Raw genomic sequence first — 10,749 nt, 5'->3', positions numbered from 1 at the left:
TTAGGTTATCTCCCTAGAACTTACAACCTGTCGACTCAGCCTTCTCATTGCCACCTTCATATCTTTGTTCCTTAAAGTATAGATGGCAGGATTTAAGACCGGGGTAATAACAAAGTCCACAATGGCAAAAAACTTATCCAGTGACTTAGGAGGGAAAGGCCACACATAGAGAAACATGCATGGAGCGAAAAACAAAACCACTACAGTGATGTGAGCTGACAACGTGAAGAATGCTTTGGATAAATCATTTGAAGAATGTTGTCGGACAGTGAGGAGAATAAAGATATACGACACAATTAAAAAAAAGAAGGTGCCCATGGATATGAAGCCACTGTTGGCAGTGACTACAAATTCTAGTCTGTAAGTGTCCATGCATGCAAGTTTAATAACCCGAGGAAAATCACAATAAAAGCTCTCCACATTATTAGGGCCACAGAAAGGTAAATTTATAACAAAAACAAACTGAGACACAGCGTGAATCACCCCAATGACCCAAGCGGCTATTACCAAGAGCATGCACATTTTGGAATTCATGATAGTTAGATAGCGGAGAGGCTTGCAGATTGCTGTGTACCTGTCATATGCCATGGCTATCAGCAGTGCCATCTCAACTCCTCCCATAACATGGATGAAGAACATTTGTATCATGCAATTGTGGAAGGAAATGACTTTACAATCAGTGAAAATATCAGAGATCATTCTAGGAACTGTGGTAGATGAAAGACCCAAGTCAATGAGTGATAGGTTGGCCAGTAGAAAATACATGGGGGAGTGTAAATGAGGATCAAAAATCACTGTGAATACAATGAAGAGATTTCCAAGGATAATTCCCAGATAGAATAAAGAGAAGAGGAGAAAAAGGAAAAACTGCATTGCCAGGGAGTGTGCAAGTCCCAGTAATACAAATTCAGTCACCACAGAGTCATTTACTGGGTCCATTGAATCAGAGGGAAGGGAAGACTCTAAAGTGTCCTGAAAGAAAAGAAGGAAGGAATCAAGTTGGAGGCACTGAAAATAATGTTTTAAATGTTAACAATTTAAAATGGGTTATATTAACAAATCTCTAATTTAACTGAGAGTAGATTATTTACAAAAAATGGGAAACCAACATATGAAAGATTAATGTAATATGGACAGAGCTGCACTCAGAGGTGATGCATTGCTTCAGATGCTCTCATTTGCTCAAATATGTGAAATTAGCAACTTAAGCAGTTAGAAAAGAATACATGAAATAAATGCAAGAAATTTCAGGCAAGAAAGAATAAAGGTTAAAAAAATAAAGTTGAAAAGGCATACAGTTGGAAGATTGTATGCAAACATATAAAATGAGTCTCAAAAGAATGAAAAATAGATGACCTTTAAAAATGTAATCAAAAGTAAAAAAGTTAAAGGAAAATTAGAAATGCATAAATGCATAATAACTGTTAAGACACCTCTGAAGGTGCCTAAAACAATCTGCCTCCAACTAACACATGACTCATACTTGAATTTGAATGCTGTAGAGAGAAAAAAGATTGATATTTTCATAACATATGAAAGCGTTGAAACCATCCAATAAAACCTCCAAGCCCAAATAAATAAATGAACAAGTAATATGAAGGAATAATTGAGAAATTTAGGCTATATATATGTGTGTGTGTGCATGTATATGTTAATGTGTGTTTTAGAAATTAAAGAAATATGATAAAATGTAATACTATTATTTTCCTATTAAATTAGAAAAAAATTTACATTATTATTATCAAAATTGGCAAAGGCTTAGTGAAATAGGCACTTTCATATATTGCTGGAGGAAATATAGACTGATTTAAACCTTAAAGAAAACATTTTGAAATCATATATTACGAATTTTGAATTCATACCTTTTGGTGCAATAATACTCCTCTGGAATTCTATTTGTGCAGAAGTTTTCAGCACAAAAATGTTCATAATACTTTACTGACAGTGGTAAAACCTTGAAATAATTTAAATATCAAACATTAGGTTTAAATATATTATAAAGTATGTACATAAGGAGCTGTAATACAGTAATAAATATTGATGGAAGGTCTTATAATAGCATTAGAAATACTTTTCTTAGAATATTAAATGTAACAAAGGTAAACAAATTACATAGTACATCATTTTAAATTGCAATAAGTTGCTTTTGTTTTTTGTGTTTTAACAAGCTCTAAAGCTGTCTTTTTAGATTTTGAGACATCTTTCAGTACACATATTTATATTAGATTTTTTGATAAAGCATTAAATAGCACAGAAGTTTGAAGGAAGAATGTTTGAAAACCAGAATTGACTCATCATTATAAGAGGACAAACCAAATGAATAAAGAACTCCTACTTCCCTCATCCAATCACCCATTTTCATAAACTGCTAGAATTTTTTTTATAGATGAGATACTCAGGGAGATCTAGTTAAATATGTAAAGTGTCCTGATGAAACTTCTTGGGCTTTGTATAAAACTTTCATAAAATTGAAACTTTTTGGGATATCACATCCAAGCAGTTGCAAGGCATCTCCCCTGCTTTACTTTGCCCGGGGTTGGCGTGGCTGAATGAATCTGGTCGTCATGAAATAAATAAGGAACTAGATAAGGAACTATATAACTAAATAAGGAATTATAAGGAAACAGATGTTCTGGTGCTCTCATCCAGTTTAGAGTAAGAAAATTTAGTAATGTTTCAGTGGGAAATATGAAGAGATACACCATAAATGGTCCCCAAGAAACAGAGGCAATAAGGTATGATGGGATAAGAAGAATATAGTAGATGGAGGCACATAGGTTTTAATCCTTTTCTCTTTCTATAATATGCAATTAGTTTTGTTGTCTCTCAATCAATTTCTGCATTGTTTCCTACTTTGTCCCACCTACATGTTCTCCTAAATACTCTTTCTAGTATTTTCTCAATGTATTATATAGAGATGATCACTGACTTGTGATGGCTTGACTTATTTTTTCGACTTTACAATGATGAGAAAGCAATATACATTTGGTAGAAACATTCAGCCAGTATTCAGTACATTACATAAAATATTTGACACTTTATTATAAAATAGGCCTTGTGTAGGTGATTTAGCCCAACTATAGGCTAATGTAAGTGTTCTCAGCATATTTAAGATAGGCTAGACTAAGCTATGATGTTTGGTAGGTTAGATGTATTAAATGCATTTTCAACTTATGATATTTTCATGTTATGAGGGGTTTATTAGAACATAACTCCATAATAAGTCAAGGAGCACATTTTTTTCTATCTGCATATTTTTTCTATGTTTTAACACTTTCAATTCATTCATACTACTATCCCTAGACTTCTCACCCATATTTAGATATCCAGGTCACAGAGGTGTAAGGACAAAGGATTTGGGAGGTGGGAGCTGAATCTGGGAAGCATTATACAGTTAATAAGATCATCCCTGGGAGTTTTCGTGGCAATGACCATTACTTTGCTGAGCAGAAGGTGTTTGGTGACTTACTAAGCTCAGTATCCAATTCATAGATTTTTATTTATGAAGAAATAAAGTTAAAGCTGAAAATATGTTGACTCCTTAAGATCAAATGTTTTATCCTATTAAACTAAAGTACAACATATGAACCAAGAACTCTAGCACTCTCATCATGAAAGTGGAATTTCATCTTTATAAGAGCAATTTGAAAACAATTAAAAGCCATTAAAGTTTCTGAATTACTTTGTCAGATTTGGAAAATCCTATTACTATTAGGTTGTTACTGCTGAAATGATGGTTTTCTTGGAGTGTGAGTGAGAATTAAGATTTTCCAAAGAGGGAAATCCCAAACTACATGATCTTATTAGTCTGAAGATTAAAAAATTCCATTAGAACATGTAATTTTATCTATTCATGACCTTTAATCATTCTAAATTGGGACAATCACAATCCCAAATATGGAACTATGAATGTAATCAATGTGGTGGAGGCAGAGTTGAAAGCATGGTTAAAGAACAGGCAGGAAAGACCACCTAAAGAAAAAAGAAGAATGAAGATGAATTGGAAAGAGAGTTAGAGAATAAAAGGAGTGACAGAAGGAGGAACAAGGAAGAATCCTAAAGGAGAAACAAGGAAGATAAAATGATGATCGAAGGAAGCACTGGTGGAACATTGTACGTCTTTGCTTAGTTTACCTGTCATGGTTTAAAGCAATACACATTGATACATTATGAATACCTGAGAGAACTGACTTTGCTTGAGTTTTCATACATTGTTTATATATATTGTAACTGGAAGGGTAAAAAGTAATTGAAAAGCTGTAGCAAAAATAGTCACTGATATAAAGAACAGTTAAGAGTTTAAGCATATGAGTGAACAGATGTGACAGTGAGGAATGGTGGGACGGAGTGGGTAGCTGAACACCACTGGTGGTGGTTCAGCTAACTGACCGGTGAGTCATCTCCTAAAAAATTAGGAAATAACTGATAAAAACATGCCTTTAGCTCCCAGGTAGTATTTTATTTATCTCAGTTCTAATATTTATAGATTTTCATAAATGTAAAATTAAAGTTCACAAGTGCAGAGAACAGTTTTGTTTTTTCCTGTGCCATATTACTACCAATGCCATAAAACAGTGGCTGGAGCATAGTAAAAGCTCAAGAAATATTTGATGGATGAATTCTCTAAAAATGGGTAGTAATTGTTCATATCAGAAACAAAATAGTAGCTCTCACAAATAAATGGGAAAATTGTATTTAATAATACTTCTTCACAATCTTGTTCTTCCTGATGATAACACAGTCATACAAAAAAGGGGTATTTAAATACATGAAGAAGGCCCCACCCATTCTATTATAAAATCTGGAATTATGGTGTGTTATTATTGAAGAAATCTTGATGCCTTGAGAAATTGTTTGGAGAAAAAGACCATGTGTTTGGCTTCTCTACTTTCTTAGGAAACACTGATGACTTTGTGAAGTTCCTGGGAATTTCTTCAGATGCCAAGTCCCCATAAAGTTTGTCATCTTTCCTATTGGTGATTTAAAATTTTTCAGTCATTCAGGGTCTAGGGAGACACATTTCTAAACAGGATATGTAGACAAGTATTGAACAAAAAGGATTATCAGAATTATAGTTTTGTATAGAAGCAAGAAAGAACTTTGAAATTAATTCATCCAGTCCCTCCATTCTGCAAGTAGAGAAACAACCCAGTGAGGTCAATGGTATCCAGAGTGCTCATGGCCATACATACACAGAGCCAGAATCAGAAGTTGGATCCCCAAATTCCAGTCCATTGGTCTTCCCCTGCAATGCTCTACACTTGCTTAGTAGAAACAGCTATAAACAAACTAGAAGTATTTTTATTTGATAGGATCACTCAAACCTATTGGAAGGACTCTCTTATTCCTTGAGTTCTGATTTGTTTTAAACTAAAATTAGCCTTCCCTTCCTAAAGGACTATTTCTTCTTTTTTCACAGGGCATTGTTTTTCCCAATTCCCTTTCCCATTTCTTCAAACAAACTGGCTAGTCTTCAAACAGTTCCATTTCAGAACTCATAGCTGCCAGCTCCTCTATACCACTCCCTGGCATGGAGCTAGAATCACTTTGAATTTGAGCACAGCCCCTCAACCTAGGCATTGGTTGGAGGCTTCAAATGTGGAGAGAAGAAATACAAAAAAAGAATGAATCAATTCAGTATGTTAGAGGTCAAGGCTTGAGATTTCCTTTCTCTAGTTTTACAACAGAATCTCGTTTTCAAATAGGGTAGGAATAGCTGAGACCAGATATCTGCTTTGCACAGTGGAAAATGAAGTTTATATTAAGTCAGAGAACACAAAAGTCAGAAACACCTGAATCTTAAAAAATCTTCACACTAAGGAGACAAATTAAAAATATCAAAGGGGAGTTAATCTTATAATATAATTCAATGATTGAAATTTGAAAATGAGAGAGAGATGGTGTGCAATAAATGGACAAAAATATTTCAGAAAAGAGAAAATCTTGGACACAAATATTTTGTAGAAGAGCAGAAATTGAAAGGGAGTGTAGAGAAATAGAAATAAGGAATCATCCATGACAGGGGCAGTTTTGTAAGTAAAAGCATCTCTCTTACCTGTCTGCTCAGTCATAGAATATGCATTTTTAGAAGGTGAAATTCAGATAGCTTAGTGTTCATTTCTGTAAATAATAACCCTGAAAACAAAGCTATATATAGGATTCTTCATAATGGGAAAGAAGCTAATTAGCTGCATAGAAGAGTGACCCACTGATGCTGCTGAGATGGCCAATAACCAGCCCATTATTAATTTCTCTTGGGGACCAAATCTTTAAGTCACACTGGTTTCCCCAAGAGAGAAGTATCAAAAGGATTGCCTGGTGATAAAACAAAAGGAAAGAGGAAGATTTTGAGGTAATATGTTGGCTAGTATAAAATAATCTCCATTTAGGGTGGATAATTTTAGAGTATGAATTGCTGGGAATGATTGAGTTGAGGGAGTGAAAATATATTCAGATATACCTTCACTTTTGAAGATATCTAGAACCTCTGATCTATAAATACAGTGCCTATAATTGACAACAGGGGAATAAATGGCTCTTCCTCCTGTTACCAACTATAGAAAATGTTTACCTCTGGATGCCTACTTGTGTTCCCAAAAGTTAGAGTGTTGGGGATGAAGGTCTCCTTGAAAGTTTTTGACCTTTATCCCCCCTGAATTGACTGAATGCAATTAAAACTTGTATTTTCCATAACGTGTGTGATGCACACCACCGGGGGATTGGACACATTGGGGGGAGGGATGGGGGGCAGGGACAATATTTGTAACCCTAACAATATTTGTACCTCCATAATATGATGGAATTAAAAAAAAGGTACTAAAAGCAGAAAAACAGAAAAAAAACCTTGTATTTTATTGAGTCAATTTGTTCAGAGGTCTTGAGAAAACATAAAGGAAAAAACAAAACAAAACAAAAAACCCAAAGGGATTTATTTTGAGTTATTCGTAATAGGAGTATGTTTACCTGAGGGGAGATGGTCATTCAGAAGGATCTGTGTTGAGCCACGGAGACAATCTTAGTGATCTCACTGGGAAGCCTGGCTTCATCACTGAAGCACAGACACAGAGACTCTAATCTTGAGGTTATCATGGAGGTTGAGAAGTGGCAACACTCTACCTTGGTTTAAAATTATATTGGTTTAGAGCTGCATTTCATTTCCTCTTGCTCAGAAACAAAGGAAATGATTTTCTTTAGAACAGAAATAGAATGAGGTGTTGATTGGTCCAATATTAATTTTTGAAAAATGGTGACATTCCAAAAATTTATAAGCAAGATAAAAACTAGAGGATAACGTGGGCAAAAATATTAAAAAATTAAGGATGCCTGGTCAGCTACACAAATTATTGTGTGCATAAGATGAGGTAAAACAGTTTAAGTGCTTAAGAAATGAGAGGGAGATTTCTCCTGCTGCCCTCACAGAGGTCTCTTTTGCAATACAGTGAACAATACAAAGCCCTATAAATCATCCTACCTTGCAAATGTGCTCCTGTCCTGATGTGTCTTTGTTCTAAGTGGGAGACTGAGGTACCAGGCAGAACAGCATATTAAGATGAATGGGGGAGAATCTAGGCAGAAACAAAGTTCTAGGGAGTTGGCCAGCCAGGTACAGAGCATGCTGTGGTTTGAGGGTTTTCTCCTGGGGCATGGATCACGGGTTTGTTTGGCAGCAGATGTCTTCTGGGACAAAAGAGGAGCTAACATTTTTAATGTAGAATTCATGAGACTTGGGAGTACCAGAGAGGGCTGAGATCAATAATTTACAGGCTGTTTCAGCTGAGATTGGCTCAAGATTGGAATTGAACCTAAACCTGCAAAAGGAACCCATCCATGGATTTCACCTGAGAGACTTGGAGAAGATGGAGGCACAAGAAATTAATTCAGAAAAGAAAAGAGAATAAAAAGAGAAAAAAGTTCTTTAATCATATGACCTTTGATTGCATGTAAGAAGAGAGTCTAAGCATCATTCAATAAATTATTCACATTGCAAATTTTTTACTCTTTGTTAGGTTTATGATGTGATGGCAGTGAGCATGACACACACAGTCCTGCTCACATGGAACTTAAAATGCAATGAAGAAGATTTACATTGAATAAAAAATTATGAGTGTGATTAATGTTATGAAAGTGGTAATAGGTAGCGCTATAGTATATAGTGCTATATAGTGGAAGGAGCTCTTCTGGACTCAGGGACATCCAGGGAAGCTTCCCTGGTAAAATGATGAAACAGAGCCAAAGAATGAAGAGATGTTAATAGGCAAAGCATGAAGGACAAATGTTTTATGCAGAATGATCAGCCAGTGCAAAGCCCCAAAGATGAGAGAGTTTGTTTTCAGGCAAGTAAAAGAAAACCAAATTGGCTCTGGAATTGCAGGGAGGGAGTATGTTATTCCTTGAGGCTGGAAATGGGGTGGGGGTGGGGATGGAAGCCAGGTCTTGGATGGCCTGATAAACCCTGAAAAGGAGTTAGTATTTTAATTTAAGGGGAGTGACAAGCCAGCATCTTGAGTAAAAAAATCACATGCTTAGATTTTTATAAAACAAATATTTTTTACTTTTAGCTCTCTGAGGTATTTCCATATTACTTTCCACAGAGGTGGTACTAGTTTGCAGTCCCACCAGCAATATATGAGTGTTCCTCTCTCTCCACATCCATGCCAGCTATTATCTTGGATAGAGCTGGAGCCCATTCTACTAAGGGAACTATCACAAGAATGGAAAAACAAGCACCACATGTACTCACAATCAATTGCTATTAATTGATCAGAACTTTTATGCACATATAGTAGTAACATTCATTGGGTGTTAGGCAGGTGGGAGAGGGAATGGGGGATGGGTATATTCACACCTGGTGTGGTGCATCCTGTCTGGGGGATAGACATGTTTGAAGCTCTGATTTGGGTGGGGCAAAGGCAGTATATGTAATCTAAACATTTGTACCCCTGTAATATGCTGTAAAAAACCCCAAATGTTTTCTTACTAAAATATAGATAATGGGAATTAAGGCAAATAAGATTTAAAGTGGGAAGATCACATAGGTAACTATATTCTATTCCAAAATGACATGTGAATCCATACACAAGAATGGTGACATTGCCTATGAAAACAAGGAAGCATATATAAGAGCTGTTTAGAAGGTGAAATTAATAGGACTTGATTTTTTTTATTGATTATTGGCCATCAGGAGGAGGGATGGATCCATTATTCTTCCTAGATTTTGGTCTGTGCAACTAGGTAAATATTAGCATCAATTATTGAGACTGAAGACACTGAAAGAAGAGTAGATATGAGAAGAAGATTAGTTTAGTATTAGACTTGTTAAGCACAAGATGCTTGTGAGGCACCCAGGTAAGTAGGCAGTTTGATATGTAGATTAGGGACTCAAGAAATAATACCAGGTTTGAGAACCCCTAGTGTTTAGATAGTAATTAAAGCCATGGGAATGGATGACATTAGGGGCAGAATCAAAACAGGCCAAAGATGAAATTCTGAGAAATGCCATGATGGTGGTTGAGCAGATGAGGGAAACTCAACAAAGGACACTGGGAAGGAATTGCCAAAGAAGTAGGAGGAAAACCAGGGAACTGTGGTATTCCTGAAGCCCAGTAGAGTACTTGAGGAAGGAAGGTCAGAAGTGGTTAAGAGAAGAAATTTCCATCCATATGACTAATCAAGAAATGGAAAGAATTATAATCAGTTTATTTACACAAAGGAAGCCAGAGATATTATTGGAAGGCTCCTGGAGAATCACAGGACAAAGTAACATAGGTATTAGTTTCTTTTTTAAAAATTTCAAATATTATGGGGGTGTATGTTTTATTAACCTTATTTGCTTTTGTACAATTTGAGTCAAATTTATAAGTGTTCTCTTCACCCAGATAGTGTGCATTGTACCTGTTAGGTGTGAGTTTACCCACCCCCTCTTCCCTCCTCCCACCTACTTGATTTCCATTGAGTTTTGTTTCCATATCTGCTCAATTAAAAGGTATTAGTTTCTTTTAATTGAGAAGATTGTATTTACAGAGCAATAGAAACAAATACATTAAAAATTATGTGTAACTTCAATAAGGTTTTTATTCCAACTGTAGAAATCTTCAATTAAATTGAATATGTCTCACCATTTTTAGCTTTATTCTTATCCAAAAATATTAACCACATGTATAAGTTCCAAGGAATCTTTTGCCTGATCAGGAAACCATGTTAAAGGAAACCAGGGCCTCTAAACACATATCCTTGGGTGATTAGTCTTTTGTGAAACAATTATTATTTCTATGAACATTTTTTTGAGAATAAACTAGGATTGAATATTTGAAGGTTCTCATTTTCAGAATAATAGTCAGGAAAAAATGTAAAAGTGTTGTCTGTATCTATCTAAAGTATTGATAGTGTTAAAGAAATTCACTCTCTTCTTGAAATCACATAAATCTGAACACAAAACTAACCAAAACAGCATCCTAAACTGACAAAGCTCAAGAAAAAGTCAAGTCTGAGTTCAGGGCTTTACATAGGTAATACAGAGTTGATTCCTTTTATTCTATTATTTTTGTTATTGTCATTATTTATTTATTTAATTTATTTTTACTTCAGCATATTATAGGGGCACACATGTTTAGGTTACATATATTGCCTTTGTCCCACTTGAGTCAGAGCTTCAAGCGTGTCTGTCCCCTAGACGGTGCACACCACATCCATTAGGTGTGTATATACCCATCCCCTCCTCCCTCTCCCACCTGTCTGACACCCGATGAATGT

At 35.4% G+C, this 10,749-nt stretch overlaps 1 protein-coding gene across 1 annotated transcript; it reads right to left on the bottom strand.

Annotated features, from left to right (window-relative positions):
* On the bottom strand, positions 1 to 939 carry LOC105862116 (olfactory receptor 4F6-like). Its single transcript, XM_012748161.2, has one exon. The coding sequence runs from the start codon at positions 937 to 939 to the stop codon at positions 1 to 3; it is 939 nt and encodes a 312-aa protein (XP_012603615.2).
* Between the last annotated feature and the right edge of the window lie 9,810 nt (positions 940 to 10,749).

The sequence above is a fragment of the Microcebus murinus genome, chromosome 6 (genome assembly GCF_040939455.1).
Source record: "Microcebus murinus isolate Inina chromosome 6, M.murinus_Inina_mat1.0, whole genome shotgun sequence".
In the NCBI taxonomy this organism is placed as follows: Eukaryota; Metazoa; Chordata; class Mammalia; order Primates; family Cheirogaleidae; genus Microcebus; species Microcebus murinus.
The sequence above is the reverse complement of the archived record's forward strand: the minus strand, read 5'-3'. Positions and strand labels throughout refer to the sequence as shown.

What these genes read in the sequence shown, in the direction of transcription:
- LOC105862116 (XM_012748161.2), bottom strand. Translation starts at nt 939, where the DNA reads ATGGACCCAGTAAATGACTCTGTGGTGACTGAATTTGTATTACTGGGA.